This window comes from Carcharodon carcharias, chromosome 9, assembly GCF_017639515.1.
Source record: "Carcharodon carcharias isolate sCarCar2 chromosome 9, sCarCar2.pri, whole genome shotgun sequence".
Lineage (NCBI taxonomy): Eukaryota > Metazoa > Chordata > Chondrichthyes > Lamniformes > Lamnidae > Carcharodon > Carcharodon carcharias.
The window spans coordinates 27,857,556-27,883,718 of record NC_054475.1 but is presented as its reverse complement, the minus strand read 5'-3'; the positions used below and the strand labels follow the sequence as shown (position 1 = coordinate 27,883,718).

The following is a 26,163-nucleotide window of genomic DNA, read 5'->3' as shown; positions in this document are numbered from 1 at the left end:
TCTGATTGGTTAAGGAATTGCACTGTTGCTTGCCCTGTTACTCACTGCAACATTACTGGCTCACACTTCCAGCGGCCTGGGGCGCAAAATGTCATTGCAATTAAACAGGCAAGGTCAAGTCTAACTAATGGTATTGCCCCTAGTGTTAATGTTTAAAGGCTTTTCCTTTTCCATAATTATATAAATAATCTATGTGCAGTTAGGCACACAAGTTTAAAAAAAATGTTGAGGTTGTTTGAAGTGAGTAACTATCAAAAGTCAAGATGCTTAAACTGCAGCAAAGCCGAGATAACACAGAATCAGTTAACACAGCTGCTGGATCACTTTCAACTGTATCTTTGGGGAATGTAGGCTGTGCATTGTTACTGACTACTAAAATTAATCAGTTGAGTACAAACTCAAATTATCTTGAACAAAATAAGCTTGCGGGTAGCGTATTAAGATAGATAGAAAACTGGTTGGCAGTCAAGAAACAAAGAATAGGAATAAACGGGGCTTTTTCCGAATGACAGGCAGTGATTAGTGGGGTACTGCAGGGATCGGTGCTGGGACCCAGCCATTCACAATATATATTAATGATTTAGAAGAGGGAGCTAAATGTAATATCTCCAAATTTGCAGATGACACAAAGCTGGGTGGGAGGGTGAGCTGTGAGCAATTGCAGAGATGCGTCAGCGTGATTTGGACAAGTTGAGTGAGTGGGCAAATGCATGGCAGATGCAGTATAATGTGGATGGATAAATGTGAGGTTATCCACTTTGGTAGCAAAAACAGGAAGGCAGATTATTATCTGAATCAGTATAAATTGAAAGAGGAGAATGTGCAATGAGACCTGGATGTCCTCGTACACCAGTCGCTGAAGGTGGTAAGCATGCAGTTGCAGCAGGCAATAAAGAAGTCAAATGGTATGTTGGCCTTCATAGCGAGAGGATTCGAGTACAGGAGCAGGGATGTCTTGCTGCAATTATACAGGGCCTTGGTGAGACCACACCTGGAATATTGTGTGCTGTTTTGGTCTCCTTATAGTTCTTGCTATAGAGGGAGTGCAGCAAAGGTTTCCCAGACTGATTCCTGGGGTGGTGGAACTGATGTATGAGGAGAGATTGCGTCGGTTAGGATTATATTCACTGGAGTTCAGAAGAATGAGGGGGATTTCATAGAAGCCTACAAAATTCTAACAGGACTAGACAGGGTAGAAGCAGGAAGGGTGTTCCCAATGGTGGGGGAGTCCAGAACCACGGGTCACAGTCTGAGGATACAGGTTAGACCATTTAGGACTGAGATGAGGAGAAATATCTTCACCCAGAGAGTGGTGAGCCTGTGGAATTTGCTACCACAGGAAGTAGTTGAGGCCAAAACATTGTGTGTTTTCAAGAAGGAGTTAGATATAGCTGTTGGGGCGAAAGGGATCAAAGGATATGGGGAAAAAGTGGGAGCAGGCTATTGAGTTGGATGATCGGCCATGATCATAATGAATGGCGGAGCAGACTTGAGAGGCCGAATGGCCTACTCCTCCTATTTTCTAAGTTTCAACTGCCCAAAATCCAAAGTGTGTTGTACGTCTGCCAATACAAATACTGAGGACAGTATTGTTATGTCTGGGGAAAGTTCACTTCCTGGTGAAACCTGCAACACGGCTTACTGAAACTCGGCCATATTAGCAGCTTTGACTTTATCGTACACAAGAAGGAGAAAGAATTGTGATATATGAACAAGGTAACTAAGTGATATGGTAATCTACAGCTAGTTTAAAACAGCCCAGTAGATAATTTAGTTTTTGAAGAACAATTACCCTTCCAAACTAAACAGGAACTGCTAAACTAAATGGGAGACAGGGTAACTCAATTCCCACATACCGAGAGGCATTCTCTCACCAAAAACAATGATAAATTTTGAAGGAACATGTTTTTTTCTCCCTTTTCCACCCCCTGGATTAAACAAACAAAATCAATATCTTAAAAAAATTGGAAGTGAAAGGCTCAGATCTACATGTATCATTATTATGGAAGCTGTTGAATCTTTGGTTAAAGCTGATTATATTCACATTTTTAATAGAATATTTGTTAAAACTGCCATGTGTGACTATCGAGAAATTGAAATTTGACTGTTTTGAGGTGTGGCATTGCAGTATCTTAGATTATTGCTGTTCAGATTTAATTCATGAAGACGTATGTCTGTATTAACCAATAGAAATCAATTTTGTAATGACAGGCAATAATGGGAAAACTATTTTGCTTAACCTTTATCAACTGCCGTAGAATTTAAATTAAATTATTAATGTCTGCTATTCCTTTGCAGAAACGAGAGGAATTAAATGGCCTGCATGAAATGCTACTTGGGAAAAGGGAACGGATTCTAAAGGAAAATCCAGAAGATAAGTCCATCCAGGAAATAAATGAGGAACTTGAGGCCTTAAATGCGAATATCGATTATATTAATGACAGCATTTTTGAATGCCAAGCTACCATAATGCAGATCGAGGAGACCAAGGTATTCAGGCTAAGGTTTTGGAGTGGGGTAGGCATATAACACCCGGTTTAGAATCTAAAATGGGTATCTACAATGAGGATATGTATAAATAAAAAGGCAAATAATTGAAAATTCAAAATAACAATAAAAAGTGCTGGACACATTCAGCAGGTCAATCAGCATCTAGAGAGAGAGAACAGGCAAGTTTTTGTTTCAGAAGTAACCCTTCAGCAGAACTAGAAATTGTAAAGATGAACAGCCTTTAAAGAGGGAACAAAAGAAAGGAGAGGAATAGAAAGAAAAACACAAATGTGAGAGTGTTATGATCCCAGCTGATGTTACTACTGGGCAAGCCTAACCCCAGGGTGGAACCCGGTTTGATAGATCCTAACTTTTATTTGTTCGTTTAGATAAGTGGAGAGTCACTGAACAGAGTCACAGGAGTCAGCTGATGAACTTTAGCAAAGGAATAAAACATTTATTAAACAAGAAAATATGAGCTATATTATGATATTCCTGCACCCACAGCTAAACCTTTACAGATATACAGATTAGTAAAGCTAACACAAGTTACAAGAGCTATCTTGCACTCTAATGTCCACAGTATGTACACAGTCCATGTAAACCAATAGATGACCTGTGGTCAGATACATCATACTGTGAAACCAAGTGACAGTTGCCACCTCAAACAGATGCTGTGGATCTCTCCTCCTCAAGAAAAAAAGCAAGACTTGCATTCACTGGTATATGGCACCTTCTCGACCTCAGGATGTCCTGAAGTGTTTCACAGCCAACTATGTAATTTTGAAGCTTTGTCACTGTTGTAATGTAGAAATTCCAGATTGTGAGTTGGTGAGGTTGCCCAAAAATTTCACTGAAGTTAATTTGTAGAATTTGACATTCTGCAAATGCCCAAAGATAGGTTGGTTGCTTGTTGGGAACTTTTGCATGATCTTGAAGGGGAGCGATCCAAAATAGGAGAAAAATATAATTTGAATGAGTGGGAGAAATGAAAATTACAGATTGCTTTAAATGCAAAGATTCAAAATCCTGTTATTGTTCTGACTAGTTATTGCTATTCTGCAATGGAATGACCATTATGGTGAGAAGCAATTATTCCATCCAACTGCCAGTCTGCTCTGAATGGAAAGCATTACTGTTGCAAAAGCAATGGAGTGGACCTAAATAAAAGATGCTTATGTACATTGGCTCCTCAGGGTCCTCACCAGTAGCCATTTGTTTTAAATTGACTTCTCTCTCAATGTTTTTGCAGGATGAAATTAATTCAACAGACACTTCTGTTGTCATTAGTTCGTGTTCCTTGGCTGAAGCACGTCATCTGCTGGATCACTTTCTTAAAATGTCTATTGACAAGGTTAGAGGTTCATCTATAACATCTTCTATATGTGTAAAAGAGAAACTGCTGATTAACTGTTTTCTAGGGACTGTAAAGTGGTCAGAAAACAAAGTATTTTTATTGAAACCAATTAGTTTCAGTCTTTCATATCACTCCTTGATCTGATACATTTCCATGGTACTAACTAGCATTTCACCTGGACAAATCTTTATTTTAGCCAGTTCATGCTAACAGTAGGGGACAGAAGCAGCATTGGCGCCTTTATTTTCCATGCAGTGACATGTGATGAACAGCAAAGTAAATGGTTGTTTTGTTTTGTGATTAAGCCACATAGCCTGAAAGTGTACTATTCCATGATACATTTGGGATGATCCCGTGCTTTTCAGCATTTAATTCTCTGGATGGTATTTTCAAGATCCCATAACGAGTTCTGGCTGACATGACTTTATGTTGGATTTATGTCAATCCTTCACGTATGAATATATCCTTATGGCTCCTTCCATTGACTCAGTAGGCTAAACAACTGAGCAGCGTAGATCAAGAAGATCCCAGGGTCAGTCATTGTGATGACTTAGCTGATCGAAATTATGGTTGTAGTACTAAAATCAACTATGGCGCCACATGCTTCTGATCACTTTCTAATAAACCCTAGCTGGATGAGTGTACATTGAGTGAAGGCAGAATTAGGCTTGATCTACAATGTCCATGGGCTGAGGTATCCTGCTGAGATGTAAAGGGAAATCTTAACACCCAAAGATGAAGCTATTGGGACACACAGTCTACCTGCCCAGGTCCATATTAACGGCCAGGCCTCATATGCATCCTGCTAGCCATCTGCCTGCTCAAAACAAGCAGCAGGTTGGCCACATGCAGGAATAGATTGGGCAGATCACGGACAGACTGCCCCATTTGATAGTAGGGTAAATGATAGGATGCGGAGCTTTGATGGGTTGTCACTGGTTGGAAGGGGGCAGGGCCCAAAGTAATAGAGATACAAACATTCACTATGGGACCTAGAGAAATTCCTATGGTCCAAAAACATTAAGTTTAAACTTGCCTTTTGAGGATTCACACAAGTTTCATTGAATGGGACAATTCGAATTAATAGGCATATGCGTGAGACATTGAAAGTCATCTGGTATCTGTGCAATTGTTCTGAAATTAATGTCTGTCAGAGTTGAAGGTAAAGAATTGATGAGTGGAGAAAAAACAAGAATAACATGCTTATGAAAAATAAATAAAATGTAGCCTTGGCTGATGGATTTTTATGGGCACTGTTTAAAGTATTAATTCCCCAAGGTAGAATGGCAGCATTACAAAGTCATATTTCCTCTTAACATTTACTAAATTATTTAAAACACATACAATTTGAAGACAGGGAGAAAGACTTTGTATTGCAAGCAGTCCCTATATTGACAGATAACCTAATTCAGCACTCCCAGTATGGGACAGTGCTCTACAGGGAAGTCTGGCTAGGAATTTATGGGCCTACACTGCCTGATGTCCCATCTATTTAATTAGAGGTAGAAAAATTAAGGGCACTGTTCCCATGATTTCTCAACTATGATCATTGCTTCATGCCAGGAACACCCAACTGAGGAAACCGCTTGATAAAGTACGTCACTGGTTGCTAGGTGACATTGGGTGCTAATTCGCTGGGCAGCTCGGTCTTTAGATTTATTTGTATTATTTGACTAATAACATAGGATAAAATGATATAATCTAAGGCTCTGTAGTCCCTGAAATTTGGATAAAATTCAAATTGGCAGCTCAGTATTTAAATTTATTTGGATTATTTAATTAATAACATAGGCAGGATAAAATGATATAATCTAAGGCCCTGTAGTTCCTGAGATTTGGATAAAATTCAAATTGGAGTTTTCATTTATACTGACTTAACAGTTTAGCAATTTAAATGGTTGACACTGTTCTTGGCAATGGTTTGCAGATATGGACTAGCAAAGCACTAACAGACCAGAATGTCATCCTAATGAGTCCCTTGAAGCCTCACATAAATGATCTGGGATTGGTTCATGTATTGAAAAATTTTAAGCATTTTTTATATTGACTTACACTCTTTTATTGTTTTCAACTCCAGGGCATGCAGGTGGCTCAAAAAGAGGCACAGATCAAGCTACTGGAAGGTCGATTAAAGCAAATAGATGTGACAGATTCTGTTCCAACTCAGCTGATTAACATGTTAAGGGAAAAAGCTGAGTCTATTCCTGAACTACAGACATTGCTTCAAAGTGTTTCACAAGGTAGTGTGCTCTCTACCGATCACAATATCTCTTGGGGTTTATATATTTTATAATGAAATATTTATAAATAGCCCAAAGGCTCTATGATTTATGGTTTTGCATATTTTATTCCATGCTTCCACACTTGGTTAGTTTAATTTTTCATCACAGTTGGATTGAACTGGGAGAGGCTTGAGTACTTGCAACCACCTTCAGCGAAAAGTGGTGAGTTTATGATCCATTGTGGCCTCCTTTTGAGCCCCCCCATCCCTGCATTGTAGATGCTCGTTGTCAGCCAATCCAATTCACTCCACGTGATATCAAGAAATATCTGAAGGCATTGGATACAGTAAAGGCCATGGGCCCCGACAATACCTCGGCTGTCATACTGAAGATTGTGCTCCAGAACTAGCTATGCCAAGCTGTTCCAGTACAGCTATGAGACTAGCATCTACTCAAGAATGTGGAAAATTGCCCAAGTATATCCTGATTACAAAATGCAGGACAAATCCAATCTGTACCATCAGTCTACTCCCATTCATCAGCAATGTGATGGAAGGTGTCATAGACAGTGTTATTAAGCAACACTTACTCAACAAGAAACTGCTCACCAATGCTCTATTTGTGTTCTGCCAGGCCCATTCAGCTCCAGATTTCATTTCAGCCTTCATCCAAACGTGGACAAAAGAGCTGAAGTCCACAGATGAGTTGAGAGTGACTGTCCTTGCCATCAAGGCAGCATTTGACCAAGAAGCCCTAGCGAAACTGAAGTAAATGGGAGTCAGGGGTAAACTCTCCATTGGTTGGAGTCATGCCTAGCACAAAGGAAGATGGTTGGGGTTGTTAGAGGCCAATCATTTCCCAATACATCCCTGCAGCAGATCCTCAGAGTAGTGGCCTAGGACCAACCATGTTCAGTTGCTTCATTAATGACCTTCCCTCCATCTTAAGGACAGAATTGGGGATGTTCGCTCATGATTGCACAGTGTTCATTTCCATTCAGAACTCCTCAGATAATGAAGCTGCACATGCTCTTATGCAGCAAAACCTGGACAACATTCAGACTTGGGCTGATACATGACAAGGAACATTTGTGTCACACAAATGCCAAGCAATGACCATCTCCAACAAAAGAGAATTTAGCCATCACCCTTTGATATTCAACGATACTACCATCGCTGAATCCCCCGCTGTCAATATCCTGGGGGTTACCATTGACCAGAAACTTAACTGAACCAGTCCATATAAATACTGACTACAAGAGCAGGTCAAAAGCTAGGAACTCTGCTGCGAATGACCTGCCTTCTGACTCCCCAAAACCTGTCCACTGTCCCCAAGACAAAAGTCAGGAGTGTTATGGAATACTGTGCCTGGATGAGTGCATCTCCAACAACACTCAAGAAGCTCAACATCATCCAAGGCAAAACAGCCTGCTTGATCAGCATCTCACTCACCACCTTCAACATTCACTCCTTTCACCACCAGCATTAAGTGGCTGCAGCATGTACCTTCTACAAGAAGCACTGCAGCAACTTGCCAAGGCTACTTTGACTGCACCTTCCAAACACACAATTTCTACTACTCAGAAGGATAAAGGCAGCAGGTGTCTTTGTCCTCTCCAAGCCACACACCTTCCTGACTTGGAAATACAAATTCCTTCACAATCATTTGGTCAAAATCTTTGAACACCCTCCCTAACAACACTGTAGGTGTAAGTACAACACATGGACTTCAGCAATTCAAGAAGATGGCTCGCCACCATCTTCTCAAGGGCAATTAGGGATGGACAGCAACACTCACACCCATGATTGAATTAAAAAACAGTGTTTCAAATTTTCTGCATCTACAGTAACAATTGAACGATGCACTGTTGACACGTTGAATGTAAGATGTTTTTTACGATTTGAAATAGGTAGATCAGAGAATTGACCATTTGGCACAGTAAAAATCATGTAAGTAGCAATGTATGTAGGTGTGGTCAGAAAATTCAAATAAAATTTTACATGTAATTACAAATTTATGGGATTTTAATCAAAGGATTGTCATAGTTCTCCAAAGATTTTTTTTTAAGTCTTCACATTTTGAACACAAAGCTTTCTTGATTTCAGTTCTTGGTATACATTATACCAATGGAAAAATATCCTGGTTTTGCATTGTTGAAGCAGTAAGACCACAGGACTAAATATATGAGTTTTGTTTTCATGGGTGAATTATGGGACACAATCTTAATGAGAGACTTTGAAGTGTCTCACAGCTTTTCTTTATATCTAACCTTTGTGACTTTCAGAAAATGGAGAGCTCAGCAGTGATGAGGAAATATCTGAGTGCAGCTCAGTGCTAGATAGCAGGTAAGCTTTTCAGAAGTGCTTATAACAAGCTTTATTATTCATGCATAAATTACTTAACTGAAGTACTCTCCAAATAGTATATTGCTATCACTGATGACCTGCACCAGACAAGAATCATATGGATAGTACTGTATTGGAACCATCAGCAAGATGTCAGTAGAAATTATGAGCTTAATAATGTATATTCAGCTCTTCCAATGAATTGATTGAGGCAGCAAGTAGCTACAGGTCAAGAAGACCCAAAGTTAGAACTCAGCCATGGCGACAGCATGGATATTATAATTGTCCTCATCAACTTATAGGATGGAGGGAGTGCAGAAATTGTCCAAGGTTCCCAGTTCTTATTGCTATCCGGCAAATTTGATGGGTGTGCATGCAGTTGCGTATGTATTTAGGTTGGGGACAGGATTGGATGCTGTTGTCAAAGGTGTCTGCTGACACCCTTCACCTAACCTTACAAATGAAGAATGGTCATTTGACTGTGGACAAGCGAGCACTCGATGCCCATGGAACTATACTCCCAAGAAGGGGAGGAAAAGAAAAAGGCTTAAAATGCTTCCATTCAGAAATTCAGCAATAGTTTATTTAATGTATAAATTATTCTGAAATGTTGATGCACTGGCTTCTGAGATTTGTTTCCCAAGGGGAAAAAAAAAAGATTAAAAGGAAGTGATTTGTGTAAAATAATGAAGGATTTGAATTAACATAAATGCCTCAGTAAGCCCCATGCTTGTATTACCAAAATCCTGAGAAGCTTTTTGCGTGCAAAATAGTTTCCATTGTTTTCAAACAGTATTGGAGTATATTTTAATGTTGCTGGTAGCTCTAAAGGCATTTTAATATCAAGCATACCATGGCTTTTGATATGGTTGTAAAATATTCCCAACAGCTTTTTATGTTTTTCCTCTGCTGAGTGCCAATAATAAAAAGTTACTACTGGGGACCTGGCCCACTGCAAAGCCCTCTCTGATATTTCCCCTTTGTTTGCTCATGCTGCTCTCATGGGACATACCTAATTGGAACCTGATCTTATCTCTACCGGGTGAATGGCATTAATCTGCTCGTTATGCAACGGAAGCCTGTTGTATATTTTTACTGCATTTGTATTAAAAATAAAAAGCACTTGACTTTTGGGCCAAAAGAGCCCACAGTGAGCTGATAGCTGACAGATATTATTGATATGTTTCTAGCCAGCTATTTTTAAGGCTACACTAAGCTAAGTAGAAAGCCAGACACGTAACAATTCACTGTGAATCATCCATCAGTTGGAAAATCAGTTATATTTTTAAACTATATGTGCTATATTTTTAATGTGTAAGATATTTATGTGCTAATTATTAGTGTATAACATATGATTTTCAAGTTGAAAATAATAAATGGTGTTTTAAGATTTGTACATGATTTAACTGTCTATTCCTGAGATGTTGGTCAGGATTTTCCAGCCCTGCTGTGGCGAGACCCACAGTGGCCCAGCCAAAAGTCCATTGACTTTCAACAGAACCGGACAATTCCGGTGGCAGGAGAGTGGGGCCAGAGAACCCTGTCCTTTGAAACTGTACCTTTTTAAAAGTTTATTGTAATAACTTTTATGTTTTCTCTTTCCAGTTTAATATCCAGTTCTTACTCAAAGCGTTCCCTAAGCCAGGGAGATTTTAGAATAAAGGTATAACTGTCATTTTATCATCTGGATGCGCTACATTTATACACTCAGTTTGCTAACTGATATACCCTCAGTCTATTTTTAATGCCAGCAGGCATTATGTTTAGTATACCCCAGTTTTGATTATCATTGAAATGTACCGTATCAACATTATCATTTAGTGTGCCCTTTTACAGGAGGTTGTCCATGTGGCATCATTTTAATAATTTGTAACATTTTAGTAGTTCACTTTAGTCAGTGGTGATTATAGACCTAAGATGAAAGGACTTCCAATATTTTCTTGCTATTTAGAGAACTCTGACTATGATGACAATTTATTTTTTAAAGAATGTATGCATGTCACATCTGCTCTCACTTGACCTGGCAACAACCATTCTAATAAAATTTTAATTCACATAAAAATATAGTCTTGCTGTTAATTAATCACAAGAAAGATTAAGTATCTCACTTTTAACATTTTTTTAATATATAAAAACTATTCAAGTTTATTTTAAAAATTGCCCCGAATAGAAATGATTGCAACATTTTTCGCATATCTTACACTGATAGTTTCTGCTTAGTAGAGCTTGGGACAGGACCCGGTACCAGTATTAGAATTGTATTGTTACTACCACAAACGTTTTATTCCTAAACTAATATATTAAGTTTTTACTATCGGTGTGGCATTGTGATTTTATTTTTAATTTGCAGACTGAGCAAAAGACCGAGTTTCAGTACTGGGAAGGTTATGGCTCCGTTGTGGACCTGTCCACTCCAAGTCTAATAAGATCAGCTGATATAAAGGAGAATGGCATCAAGCCAGCTGACGTACTCTCACGAGTTCCAAAGGACAAAGAATCCATTGCTCTCCAACCTAGATCTGGAAACACTTTGTAAGTCCATGTACTACTATTCTTGCAGCGGATAATTGTGTGCCATGTTTTATTTCAAAATAACAAGAAACGTCTCACAGATGTAGCCTCTAATGTTTGGGAGACTTCAGCCAGCCAACTGCTAAAGTTATGGAGGATGGAAATAAGCTAAGAAGGTTCAGTTGTTTGTATACAAACTTCTAAATTTTGCATATAGCTCATTTGAGCTGAGCACAAGCCTTTCTTCAAAAAAAAATATGCAGCTGAGATGCTAAAATATTTTTGTGACCTATTTCAAAGTTCCCAAGGATCCCAGCCTTTCCGAAGTGCAGGGCACCAGAATATCTTTGCACAAACATTTATTTTGAGAGGCATTGACTCCATAAGTCTTGCTACTTCAGTCACAGACTGTTGTTGCCAACCACTGTGACAACAATGTAATTGATATTGGGCAGAATTTTCTGCCTGCCGGACCCAACCCAATCTCCAGCGGGCAGGGAGCCGATCCCTGCCAGAGAAGCGGGCCCTGCTGCCATTTTACGTGGGCGGGCCAATTAAGGCCCGCCCAGCGTGATGTCCGCCGGGAAGCGCTATGCGCATAAAAGAGCGCACATCTCCCTGAGGCTAAGTGCTGCCTCAGTGAGATCGTTGACAGTTTTAAAAATGTTAAAAATAGTGAAAAAAACAATCCTTAACATGTCTCCCCCCCCCACCCCGTCATGTGACAATGTCACATGAGATGGGACATGTTCATAAATTACACTAAACTTATTAAACTTTTTAAATCACTACATGAAACGTCATCCTGCCGGTGGATGAGGTTTCATGTTTTTTCTAATTCCCGCAGGGGCTCCTGGCCTGCCCGCCAACCTTAAGGCAGGTCCTTTAATTGTTTAAATGATCCTGTCAATGGCCTCAATTGGCCATTGACAGGTCGGTGGGCCCGCAGCTGATTTCGCTGTGCCCCCGCCTACCTGATAATTTAAATGGGGCGGGGTGACGTCGGGGGTTCCTGCAGTTTCCTGACTCACTTCATTGTCAAGTCCACTAAAATCATTTTGTAAATCTATTTATAACTTGACCATCTATACTTAAATTTCAATTAAATTCAATTGTCTTGTGTTCCTGGAGCTGTCCTACGATTGCAGAGTGGTACAACAGAGTTGTGCATCCAGTTCTTGCACAGTGATTGAAACTTAAAGATAAAATCCTGATCTGCTCTCAGCCACATTCTGATAATTAGTTTGATCAGAGTGTGAACAAAATGCAGCCTTCTTGAGTGATGTGTAATGTAAAAAACCTAAGAAGGAATGGGAGGCTTAAACTGAAGAGGACTCTGCGCTATAGCAACATGAGTTTTGTGTTCTACGTGAGAGATATTATATGTTTTGCAGTGGGTGGTGCTATTTCCTCCGTCTATTATAAAATGGATTGATTTCTTGAGACTCTGTTAGGACAGCGCAGAGTCATATCTGCCCAAAATTCTAGTGTGTCCTGTTAAACAGCATATATTTGTGGTAATGATAGTTACAGGAAACATTGTACACTGCAGTTTATTGATTTTTTTTTTGGTGGGCATCACTGGCAAGTCCAGCATATATTGCCTATCCCTAATTGCCTTTGAGAAGGTGACGATGAGTTGGCTTCTTGAACCATTGCAGTCCAAGTGGTGTAGGTGCACCCACACTGTTGTTCTGGAGGGAGTTCCATAATTTTAACCCAGAGACAGAAAAGGGATGGCGATATAGTTCCAAGTTAGGATGGTGAGTGACTTGGAGAGGAACTTGCAGGTGGTGGTGGGGTTTCCCACGTGCCTGCTTTCCTTGTTCTTCTAGTAGTCTTCTGTTTGGAAGCTGCTATAAAAGATGAGTTGATGCAGTATATCTTGCAGACCCCAGAACTGCTGCCAGTGTGCTATATAAAAAAAAAATTGATGCTTAATTTACATTTCCTAGCAACAAAACTTCTATGATAGGAACTGGAATACACTTCTGTACCCTCGTCAAATTACTCCCTGCCCTCTAACCCTGCTTCGTCCAAAACTACACTTATTGACATCATTTGTGTCTCACATGGGAGTGAGAATATTGAAATAAATATGAAGATAAATTTGTGCAAAAGATCCGTTGATAACTTGCTAATAATCTTTCTATTCTCCAAAGCCCCAGGCAATCTGCAAAGAAGCTGCAAGATACTTCACCACTCTTGAGGAGAAAGTCCTATGAGAAAGTACATATCTCGACCGACAAATCCAGGTTAGTATAAGACAATGCAGCATACCAATATAGGGACTTATGCTAGAGCACTGCTATTTGAAATAAAGGAAAATTCACTCCCATTAAAAGATGATATGAAAAGTTAATCCAACACAAGTGTAAATAGAGAATAGCCACTTTAATTTCTGATACTTTAGTTATCTGAACACTACAGTATCAGACATACCATGATGTGAGTGCGTTTTAACATATCGGAGTTAAATTAGCTCACAGTTTAATGGATTATAAAGATACAGTTGTGAAATATTGCATCAGTAAGAATAAATACACAGATATTTTTGTACTTTGAAGTTAAGTTTTCTCATGATCATTCCACTACATTTTTCCCGCGCTTTGGGCCTTAGAGTTGAAACTGGAAGGTCTTGACCAGGCAAAGGTTGACATCTCAAGAATTCATGAAACACTTTTAGTTGCCAGCACAGGATTAAATTGCTATCACCAGTTATGTTGAAAGTTCTCATGTTGGATGCTCTACTTTGGACTAGACTCCGTCTCATGTGAGGAAATTCCATGTTTCTCTAGGTTTTGGATGACATCCTAAAACACCAATGGCCTGGATGATTAGAGAATCAGATTACATTATGCATTATGACTCTCAAGGGCCCAGTCATCATAGAAAATCATGTCATATTCCAAGCCAATGTGCTTATTCCTTGACATATCACTGTGTCAAAAATATTGCAATTATTGTCAGTAGATCCTGAAACTTGATGCCCCTCATAAAAATGTTGACTGGGATGGAATTTTTGGTCACAGTAAATCTAGATGACAAGATTTCACCTATTTTACTATTCATTATTTCATATGTAGCAGAATTATAAGTTATTCATTTTTATTGAATATTCTAATATTATCAATGTGAGAACTGTATGCTTATCATAATTGATCATTCTTAAGCTGCCGTTTAGTGGTGCAATCACACGATAGATTTAGCTTTGCCAATTCCTCTCATTACTTGAGTAGAAGATTGACAGAAACTCTACAGAATCAACAAAAACGGCTGTTCATTATATTTTTGCGGAGCTTTTGCCAGTTATGACAGAAGTTCAGGAGAAAACCTGAGGAAATTCCAGGTATTGGAAGGTAAATCAGGTGCCAAACCCCAAACTGACTTCAAAAAAAAAAGCAAGGTTGCACCCTCAGGGCATTCCCATTCATTTTGAGTCAAGTCAGTTGTATACATAGGGCAGAATTTACCCCCGCACATCCGCGCGTAAAATGATATTCGGTGACGTTGGGCAAGCGTCCCGATGTCACCGCGCACTATCGCGATATTTCATTGGGTGGGCGCATGATGATATCCTCTGCCCGCCCACCATTAATTAACGGGCACTTAAGGCCCTTGACTGACTAATTGATGCAGATTTTTTGGCACCCGTGCGATCTTCAGGTTGGTGCACGGGCGCAAGGGGCAGGCGTGTGTGATACATTTGTATAAACCTCATCCACGGGCAGGATAAGAGGGCTCACTGGGGTTGTGAGTGTGCTCTCTCAAGCATTGATTTTTCAAAGTTTTTGAAACTTGCCTGTGGATCTGCAGTACTTCAAAACGCTTACCAGCTGCTTTGTCTGGACTTGAAAACCTCAGGTCAACACTCTGCAGTGAGGAAGCTTTTTTTTGGACTTGCAGGTTTCTGGAAGCCTTCACAAGCTTGGGAATGGGAGGTGATCTCTCCACTGGAGGCACCTCCTCTGAGGAGGAAGGGAGGGCTAGAAGTGGGGGGAGGCCAGGAGTGCATATGCAGCCTCCAGGGGAGCCATCTTTGGGGGGACAGGCGCAGGCACAAGGGGCGCAGGGCCAAGAGGTAGATCAAGGCAGAACGGGATGCAGAAGACGCACTATCCTGCTGCCATGGTATACAGGCAGCGAAGCAGCTACCTCAATATGTCCGAGGTGCAGTGCCAAAGGAGGCTCCGACTCTCAAGGGAGACAGTCAACTATATGTCAGATGATTGGACCTGAGATCTCCACTAACTGTGTGGATGGACACCCCATGCCAGTGGCTCTATAGGTCACAGCTGCCCTCGACCTCCATGCCTATGGCTCCTTCCAGGGGTCGGTGGGTGATCTTTGCAGTGTCTGCCAATCAGCTGTCCACTCTTGTGTCAAGCAGGTTACAGACACTCTGTTCAGCTGTGCATTGACCTTCATCCACTTCCGTTGGGATCAGGCAAGTCAGACACAGCGAACCAGAGGCTTCGCAACCATTGCTGGCTTCCCCCACGTCCAGGGTGCAATAGACTGTACACATGTGGCCATCAAGGCGCCAGCAGGAGAGCCCGGTGCCTTAGTCAACAGGAAGGGCTTCCACTCCATGAACGTGCAGATAGTGTGTGATCACAGGATGTTGATCTTACAAGTTTGTGTAAGGTACCCAGGCAGCTCCCACGATGTCTGCTGGTGCCTGCCTGGCAGAGATGGTGTGACGCTGGTGAGACTTCAAGCCCCTCAGACTTGTAAGAAAGGGCCTCTGCTGCTCCTCCTCCCAGCCCTGCCTCGCTGATGCTGAAAGGAAGAATAAGGACATTGGATCAGATAACGTGGAGACAATGTCAAAGTGCATCCCTGTCCCCTGGATCATTATGCACTCATCTTTCCATAAGCAATGGTCAAGCCATGTTGCAAAATTAAATCACTTAACATTCAGCACTGCTATGGTTGTTGGGAGAACAATGCTGACCTCACCGCTGGGCATACATACCTGGCCGTGGCACTCCAGCCTCACCGACACCAGTGGACCTGGGCGCATGGCGCCTCTCCAGATCCAGGGCCTCCTGCTCGAAGCGGCTAAGAATGGTGATCTGTGCCTGGCTGCTGCCAGTCTTCACACGCTCTGCCACGTTATGAGCATTCTTCTCCTGAAAATGAGAGATGAGCATTGATTAGTGCAAATTGTACATGGACTCTCTTCGCACATGGCCCATCCCAACCAGAGTGGGACATATCAGGGCTCCAGCGCTGCCTCACCCCGCTGCTGCCAAACACTTGCACAAAGGTGCTAGGCCTATTCCCCACCACCCCACATGCTGTATACATCACATTAGGCACCACACAGAATATCATTCCATAGCAAGGAGGCGCAGGCACCGGGAGCGCAGAGGGCAGCAGATGGTTTTTTGCCACACCACCTTGAAGCTCCCCTCCCAGCACGTCATTACCCTGACTTTGACATGTCCTGGAGTTCCAGCACTGAGCCTAGGCGCAGCTCCTCCAGGTTGCCCCCAAAACAGTAATGTGAGCCTCAGTGTACCACACTGCGGGCGCAGAACCCATCTCATCACCACCCTCTAAGGCTGACCTTGGAATGGGCAATATCTGCTGGCCCACCCAGCGAAGGACACATGCTGTCAATGATTCAATGCAGTCACTACATTCTGATTTGGGAGTGGTTGGGGGGGGTGGGGGGGGCGGGGTGCGCAGCAGTGGGGGGAAGCCGACCTGCTGGGTTATGTGACCAATGCCAACATTGTCCACACCCTGCCAGAGCACAACAAGTTGTTGAAGCGCTTGTGACACTGGATCCAGGTGCGCCACATCACGTCGCTGGAGCTCACTACCTCTGCCACCTCCTCCTAGGCATGTTTCGTCATGTGGGCGGGCCTGCTCCCCCTGTCCTGGGGAACCAGCACCTCCCGCCGTGCTGCCACCTCCTCGAGGAGGGCAGTAAGTCAGTCATTGGAAAAACACTGGCCCCCCAGCCCTACCCTCGGGCCTGGCCTGCCCCAAATGGCCAACCCTCTGGACTTGCATAACCTCCATTTGCCCCTTTGCAGAGCCCTTCGCGCAGCCATTGCGAGCAGCCTTTCCAAGGCTGCCAGACCTTCCTTTATACAGACCACCGGGTCACCATTGGCCCTGGCGGGTTGAGCGTGCCCACCGCTGACCGCCCACTCCTGCTATGCATGGAAGTCGTGAAATACGCTGGGCGGGCCTTAATTGGCCCACCCACGTAAAATGGCGACGTGGACCCGGTCGCGAGCGGCGATTGGGTCCGCACCCGCCCGCTTCCACTCTGCCCCCCACCCCCCGCCATCCTGAAAATTCTGCCCATTTACACTACAGTTGCAGTGTCAAGCAGTAAGTCAATGCTCCAGTTGTTCTGTGAACACATTGTAAAATATTTTCCTGAAATAGTTATTGAATAGAATTACATTCAAATCTACCAGTTGTTATCAATTTTCAGTAGCTCTCTTCTGAACCTTTATGTGATGTGTTTTTTCAATGGAAAACCCAAAGAAACGTGGTAACATAAGACAGGGCAGAATTTTTAGATCGGCCGGTGAATCCCGGTTTCACGCTGGCTGGCCAGTTAGCGGCCAGCCAACATGAAACGCACGCTGATAAGCTCAGCGTGCCGGGTGGTGGGGGGGGGGGGCGCGAGAAGAGGGCAGGCGCTGGCGTCAACACGGGCATGGGCCAGCACCGAGAGAAATCTCCCTGAAGGCAGAGAGCTGCCTCAGGGAGCTGCAGACCTGAAAAATCCTCAAATAAAGTTTTGAAAAGCAGAAAAAAAAAAGCCCAAGTGTCCCAATCAGGCACCTGAAAAAAAGCTGTCCACCGATTTTTTATTTTTATTTTATTTCATCACGGAAACCTCATCCTGCCCTTGGATGAGGTTTAATGAAGAATGTAAAGACTGCCTGGCCGATTCACCCGTTCCCCCAACCATAAGGTTGGACGGCAGTGTAAAATTCAAGACAATTTCACCGTTAATGACCTTAGTTGGCCTGTTAATTGTCGTAGGGTGTGCTTCTGACTTTTGCGCATGTCCGCCGATTGAAACATCACTCGATTTCACGCCAGATTGGGTCGGACACGTGCCTGCCTGATCAGCGTAAAATTCTGCCCATAGTCCTTAGCAGCCATTTTGGATCCATTTTAATTTGTAATAATCGTAAAATTATTAATTCCTTAGTTTTACTCGCCGCTTTCTAGATACCACAGACTTGGTTTTCAGATTGTAATGGCAATTCATTTTAAACGTTGCCATCTGTGTTACGATTGGAAATCCTAGGCTCGTGTTATTCAGACCAAATTTCTAATTGGTGCAGAATACAACTAAGCTAGAAATAGTCTCCCCTCCTGAGCCTTTTGTGTTTGTCTCCTGGGTTTTGCAACTTATTCCCTCTTCTTCAAAAGATGACTAAAAGTTGAATGCATTGAAAGAAGCAATGAGTAGGCTTAATATTTAATAGATTGTGTTAACTGTATACTGACTGATTACTCAGCTTTGACTGAATCTATTGTTCCTTGCAGGACTGATTGGAGGTCCTCTGAAATTAATATAACTCCTCCCTCCTCTCCTCCTACCCGAGCTCGTAATGACAGGAATGTCTTCTCCCGACTCACCAGTACCCAACTTCAGACGTTCCCTGCTCATGACAAGTAAGTGTACAACAGAAGGAATTTATACTGTCCTCCTTTTGATAAATGCACCGGTGCAATTATGAAAAATTGCTCAAATTTGTCAACTCCCTATCATTCTGAAATCCTTTTTTGACCTGATATCATTAACCTTTTATGTGTGAAATACGAAATCATCGCTATGAAAATTCACTTCCGGGATGATTATGCATTATGAAAAATGCAATCCCCTTGGAATTTAACAAGTTAACCCAGAAGTTCACTATTGTCAATTTCTTCAATTATCAATTCATTATGCCAGGCAGGGATTGATTTAGTCATATAGGGAACATAGTAAAAATAGCTTTATCAAAATTATATTTTAATTTACTGTATAATAAACTCTAGATAGTTTCTCTTCAGAGTAAATAGCACCCTCTGTAATATCCAATCTATATGTTGATGCTCCATTTATATTAGAATTGAAAAGAACTTCCTTGTAAACTGTCTTGTTAACACTTTTTCATTGTCGATTGTAAAAGTGAAGTGACTATTTTTTTGAAAATGCAACACTTTCTTTCCCAAGTTATTTCCTTTTAAGGATTTCTATTATTTTTGTGAGAAGTTGTCTGATTCAGTTATGTTGCTGCAGGAAAGCATCCACAATTTCTTTCTAATACATAATGAGATGGAGTTTCTAATGCTTTTTGAAGAGAATCCAGAATTTTATAATGTTTACATTATGACAGTGGCTCCATTCCAGCCCTGATTTTGGTTAATGATCTCCATACTGTTCTAAGGATAAGGTAGTCAAAAGCTCTCTCTCTATTGCATGATATTAACCCCTAACAGCCTGTTTAGAGTCTCAGCATTTGCTTTTCCTATGTGCTATTGTGCAGTCTATGAATTATTATGCTTATTGTTTTTGCCACTTAACCTAATGAAAAAGTCCTTCAAGGGATAAAGAGAGAGATTAATTGCATTCCCCATTTGATAATCAGACTTTTAACACAATTTATCTTTTGAACTGGGTAAGGGTTGGAGAATGGAATTTTTCATTTGTTTGGTAGCAGGACAATCACTTCCAGTGACTCTTCAATCTAAATTATGCAAATGTTCGATGATACATTTAAGAAGCAAACATTGATTCAAGCAGCTAATCTATGTAGGCTAATGTCCACAAGGCACAACAATTCACTGATCCTGAATTAATCTGTTAGTGGCTATAAACTAAAAATAATAATCAGAGTTTTCTACCAGTGCTTCCTGCTCATTGGAAATGTCAGTCTGCCTGAAATAATGCTATGAAGCACCTGTAGTGGTAAGTTTGCTTGGTTTTCTAACTACAGTCCTCACTGCTTATAGCAGGCCCATGTGAACATGATTTTCCCATTAAACACAAGAGTATGACACAGCAGCAGTAATAAAACTAAAAATTATTTCACAAAAAGTATCAATGACTGGACACAATCTAGGCTAACATTGTTATGAACCTAAATATTTGTCGAATCTTTGAAATTTTTACCACCATAGGTGGACAGAAAATAAGAGGAATAAAGTTGGCTGACTAGTTGTTATCAGCAGGCATTAATAACCAACAGTTTGCTAAGGATTAAGAAGGTGAATGCCATTTTAGAGAAATTTTTAATAATTTTTCTTACGAACAAGACAATAATACTTTACACAGCTATTATTATACCAGAGGTAACATTTGTATTATAACCCTCCCTTTAGCTAATTTAACATTTACCCAACAACATTAGTGGCAAAATTGAACACAATCATTATTAATTCTCTATCCTTATACAACCAGCTTGCACAAGACATATTCTGTATGATTGAAGTGATTAAATGATTTCCTGTAGAAAACCTTTTGGGAGAATAACCAATTGATCAACTTTAATAAGTGTAGTAGTTTTATGCAGGTTTTTGCAGTATTAGCAAGATTACCAGCGCTATTTTCTACTCACCAACACCTCCCACCCCACGACCCCCAGGATAAATCAGTCGTTTCTGATATCTTGAGCTTGGAGCAATGTTATGACCAACGTTAGTTTAAATTATAATGGCCATCATTTCAATTGCATGAAAATAAAAATCTTTTAAGCTGAATGTATTTCCTGTGGAGGCTCTTTTATTACATTCAATGAGGTGAGAACATGAGTAAACACAACTATTTCCTCCTCAAATAAACTGAGCACATAAAAGGCTATAACTGGCGGCTTTGAAACTGACATTAGTGAAAGTGGATAATGGTTATCACTTTTTGGCTGATAGGTGTTAAGTACCTGCCTGTTATAAACATAGATGTTCTAAGTAGTGGGGTCTGTGATTAAATGTGAATCTTGTGAATACAAAGCCCTGGTGCACCATTTGATGATTTCCCCCAGTCCACTGCCAACCTCCTGCCACCTTTGTTTTATTTTTTTATCTATTAAAACTCTAACTATCTAATCAGATGTTCCATATCCAACTCAGAATGCTGGATCTTTCCATTCTCCACACACTTGAGCCTTATTTGCCATAGATTTTTAAAAGCAGTTATCCTAGAAACGGTTTAATCAAAATGACATCCATGTGAATTTTGCACAACTGAAAGTTATTCATTTGCGTTAGTTAAAATATAACTTTGGGATACATATTGTGCTTTGTATTGTTTCTAAAGGCCCTCCAGGAAGCATAATTGAAGGAGGGCTGCCAATGCTATGTGTTTGTCTGTTTCTCAGAATCCATGAACTTTCTATGAACATTCCAATTGGTAAATGGAATAGACAAGTTCCACTTGTGTTTCTTGTTCACAAATTCTGTGTGTTTGTCTGTTCCAATAACATTAACTCTGTCGGTCTGCGTCATCAATGTTTTGTCTTTTTCACAATGTTGGCTGTGTGTATACATGTCCTGGTCACCGTACTATGTGTAGGTATGCCAAGTAACATTTTATTTAAAGGTTCAATTATTATGCCTTGCATTTGGTAATTTATTCTCTATTGCATGACTGTAGCTCGCTTACAGTCCAATGTACGTTACATGCCTCCTGAACACGCTTTTAATATTAGGCCAGAAGATTTAGAGAAAGTAAATAAAACTTGGTAAGGAAATTAAAATACTTTGTTACTTCAGTATGATTAATAAAGTAAAGCTGCGGAAGATTTTACTCAGCCAAAGATTTGTTTCTAATATTTTCATTCAAATCTACCAATTTGACCCAAATTGATGTAACAGTCAAGGCCAGCATCTATATCTGTAGACATATACTGCAACACATGTAGTTCCAAATATATTTCTTGAGCTCCTCTGCTAAGACAGTGCTACTATATATTCATAATATGTTCAATATTCTGCAAACTAATCCCACATTCAGATTGGCTTCTGAAAGAACCAGTTTTGTTTTGGGATCAGTTTTGAGAAAGTTGAATGGCTTGTTGCAAAAGCACAGTGATACTGGTTTTCTTGAAATTCTATTTGATGATCTTTGGAAAATATCCTGGGAGTTAACATTGCACCATATAATTTCAGAATATAACAGGTCTCTTGGCATTGCTGTTTTTAGTTGCATCCTTATCGTGCAGCTCATACACGCTTTTTCGCCCTGAAATTTAAAAAAAAACTGAGAATTGTAGGTAGAGCAATCAGAGTGTCAACACATTTACCTGCATGCAGTAATGAGACACAGTTGGAGTTTGAGGGGCATCACTCTGCAAGTATGGGGCAAGGTGGGGAGGTAGGCCTCCATGAACTACCTCAGCTGGTACAGGGATTAACCCTGCCATTGGCATCATTCTGCACTCTAGCCATCTAGCTAAATGACCCCCACAGAAATGTTGACCAATGATAGTTCCTTGAGTTCATGTTCCTCAGATAAATGACCGTTAACATAATACATTAGTAGGCATGCAGTGTGCCTCATTTAGCCAGGAAATTAAAATTCTCCCAGATTAGCAAGAACTGTATGTTCTTTCTCTTTCTCCCCTCCTCCTTCTGAAGGTGATATTGAAGAACAACTTTGTAAACAAGGACACTGAATATGTGAGAGCTGCAAGCTTTGCAGCAGTGAAGCTGGGATAGTAACTTCACTATTTAGTCACATATACATTGTATGTTCTTTATTTCATATTGATAATGGTTGAGATCTGTGAACTAGTGTCTCACATTACTGCTCCTAAATGTGGATCTTTCATCCCATTGGTAGAGACAATAGGGCCACAAAACATTGGATTTTTGAGTCTGATGTGGAGTTAAAGAGTCAGAATTAGCAGTATCAACATAGATGCTCATGGATACCTCTCTCTAAATCTGAACCAACCAAACCTCAATAGGTAACCTTCTCACGAATAAAAAAGGTGCTTTGAAACTCCTACTTAAGTGAGAATGTTTAGTCAGTTTACTGTATGAGCGTAATCACTTTTCAAAGCTTGCATTCCACTGGGGGAGATTGCTAAACATATAGAGAATCTTGGATTCCCAGTTCAGAGACTCAGGAATTTGAATTTTACTCTTAATTGACAGTCAGGACTTCATTTTTGGCAGTTCTCAGCTGAGCCACTAGGTGGAAATAATGATGATTGAGAATTTGATGAGACAATTGAATGGAAGTGTTCAATTAGGGCATACTTTAGTTTTGAGGTATTGGGTTGAGAGATTTGCATCAAAGTTCTATTGTGTTCCTCCTTACCCACCACTTTGCGCATCCCCCCCTCCCCACACACCACACACACACACATACACACACGTACGTGCACACATGCAAAGTAGGCAAAGAAAAGCATGATATACTCTGGATATAAAGTGGTAACAAGAAGTAAGATTTACTTTAGGATAAATTAGAAATCTGACTTTTTTTTTAAAGGCAAATTTTATCCTTAATTTTGTCAGATCTTATTTTGTATGTCCTTGGTGCATATTTTTTTCACCTACTCTGTATTTCCTCCATCTTTTCCATTTTTAGTCCTTCTTCTGTCATTATGAGAACTACACTGCATATTAGAGTAAGATGTGGCTGATAGAAAAGAAAACAGGGAACAATTGAAGTAGTCAGGAGGAGAGAAATGATCAGGTGATCAAAGTGGGAAATGGGTTGTATGGGTGACTACAAATGATAAAGCGAGAAGCCCAGGCAATCTCAAAATAATGGGTTAATCTAAATTGATGGAACATACATCCCAAAATGTTAATGACATGAGGTTGTGTGTTTTGTACTTCTACGTATCTGTTTCCTCCCATTAAAGTGATTTGACTAAGACCTCAATATTGAATGCAAAAAAATGATTTCATTTTTAATGAGAATGCCGTTAATAGGAAAATAGATGAATAGATAGCATGGTGGCTGAATTTATTGGGGTGATGAGATGCAGACTCAGTTGCTCAACTGTATTCCTGACCTCAGACATGTTAAGTAGGAAGACAGTTCCAACAGAGAGAGGGCATTACCAGCAGCCCACATACATACATCCTTAAATCAATGCTTCTTAGTGTCTCTTTAACCCAGTAGATATTATGTGATTAAAATGGCACAGAACAATTTCAGCCCATATTTTTCAGGCTGCAACCTCTTAGAATCTAGCTTGTTCAGAAGACTATGTAATGGACAACTTTGAGAAAATAACTCATGGCAAAACCAAAAATATTAACTTTTTCCCTATTGTAGGTTTCTATCTTTTGTGGCACTCAATATTGCATAACTTGGCAAACCTACTGTTGCTCTGTCCTGTTTCCATCAGTTACTCTACTCAACAGTCCGACACGCTGGAGCTCTTCCATCTTTCTTCCCCATAATCCTGCTGCTGTTTTGTTCATAGGTCTGATGACAGTGACTCCTCTCTCTCGGAGGTTCCCAGGTACAAGTTTCTTTTGTCACCTCTTGCATTGCGCAGGCCTCTTGCTTCTGGTCTGACTGGGCCACACAGCTGATTGCTTTGCTGTTTGCATGTTACTATTTGTGTTACATCTGGTCAGCACGGTATCTTGTACCAAAAAGCAACACTACTCCTGCACATTAGTTCATTGGTTGTTGACTACTTTATTGTATATTTTAATGGAGCATTCTAATGTAAGGATGGTTTCATTTCTCAGTCTGGTTTTTGGTTTATGTATCTTTTGGTTGGGCTGATTTGCATGCACTTTTTATTTGGCTTTGAGACAGTCAAAATAGAAATTATCTGTCAATGTTTGTTATGTTGGATCACCGGGTGTTGGTAACTTTTCATTGGAATGACTAACATGAACAAATGGAATGTTTGGATCCAGGGCAAAGAGTTTTTAAATAACTGTGATAAAATAAAGTTTTGGTTCTATGGATTCACTCGCAGGGTTAGTGTCAATGGTTTCAAATTCAAAATGAAGGTAAGGATTTAAAAATCAATGCTATAGTTATTCAAGATATATTTTTTCAGATGGCACATATCTACACCACTGCTCTGTTCATTGATATTGAATGTTGCGGATGCAGCTTCCATATAAACAAATCTTACAATTCAGCATTACCATCAGACATCACATCAATTTACACAATGTCCTGATTTGTTCATCACGACTAACAACATTTTAGATTCACTGTTGTTAAGCACAGATAGCACAGATAACTTAAAGAAAACATAGCTCACTGTTGCTGTGCTAAAATGTTACACATTTTGGACTGCACAAGATACTCTTTTGAGATTAACATCCCTGGTCACTTTCATAAGCGATCGCATGCACCCTATGATCAGGAGCTTTCCTTTTATGGCTCATTGTCTAATTAAAGGATGGTATGATGTTGGTTGTGGGACAATCAGACTCATCGTCATGTGTACTGAATTCAATACACATGCTCCATCTATCCCCTAACTCCCAAAATGTGACTGATGAGCACTGCAGTGAGATGGCTCTTTTTTTTAAAGAAAAAGACATCATGCATCTACGATCATTATGAAGTTATCAGTGGACACTAAGGAGCTATCAATTTAAACACAGATGTAAAAATCTGATAGCTCATTTTTTCCATCCCCACCAAAAAGTAAATTCAAAGTTAAGTTAGATGCAAGTACGGGAAAGGATAAAAGGTCATAGATTACATTTATCCCAAATTACTAAGAGAGACTAGGGAGGAGGTTTGTGAAGCACTATGATCATTATGGACTCTAAGGATCTACCAGTTTATTGGAACTTGGCAAATATGGTGCCCATAAGCATAAACGTCAGAATCACACACACACAGGCAACTGACTACACCAATCAGTCTTTATTCATTCCATGTGAAACAATGGAATCGATTAACAGGAGTAAACTTGTATAATAACATTCCAGTAAGTAGCAGTTAACATGGCCTCAGAAGGAGAAGACCTTACCTGACCAACCTCCTTGACAAGTTCAAGGTATTAACAAGAAAGTGGATTGTAGGAAGCCCATTGATTTTACCTCACCTTCAAAAAGTCTTTTGACGAGGTTCCACAAAAAAAGGAATATTAATTGATTTAAAAATTTATGGGGATTTAGAATAAAACCTAGGAACAGATAAGAATCTGGTTAAAGGTTAGGAAACAATGGGTAAAATTTTTCGCTCGGTGGGCGGGGGCATGCTCAACCCAACCGTGTGTAAAATGACGCATGGTAACGTTGGGCGAGCGTCCTGACACCATCGCAC

At 40.5% G+C, this 26,163-nt stretch overlaps 1 protein-coding gene across 4 annotated transcripts in view; it reads left to right on the top strand.

Annotated features, from left to right (window-relative positions):
- kif21b (kinesin family member 21B) overlaps window positions 1–26,163 on the top strand; it is a 183,830-nt gene that overhangs the window by 120,142 nt on the left and 37,525 nt on the right. For 3 of the 4 annotated variants that reach the window (XM_041196211.1, XM_041196210.1, XM_041196213.1), the window contains exons 20-28: window positions 2,299–2,490; window positions 3,743–3,844; window positions 5,925–6,087; window positions 8,354–8,414; window positions 10,020–10,077; window positions 10,765–10,946; window positions 13,088–13,180; window positions 18,459–18,587; window positions 24,341–24,379. In XM_041196211.1, coding sequence (XP_041052145.1) covers window positions 2,299–2,490; window positions 3,743–3,844; window positions 5,925–6,087; window positions 8,354–8,414; window positions 10,020–10,077; window positions 10,765–10,946; window positions 13,088–13,180; window positions 18,459–18,587; window positions 24,341–24,379 — 1,019 coding nt within the window. The remainder of the gene's footprint in view (window positions 1–2,298; window positions 2,491–3,742; window positions 3,845–5,924; window positions 6,088–8,353; window positions 8,415–10,019; window positions 10,078–10,764; window positions 10,947–13,087; window positions 13,181–18,458; window positions 18,588–24,340; window positions 24,380–26,163) is intronic. The other variant, XM_041196212.1, reaches the window with a different exon arrangement.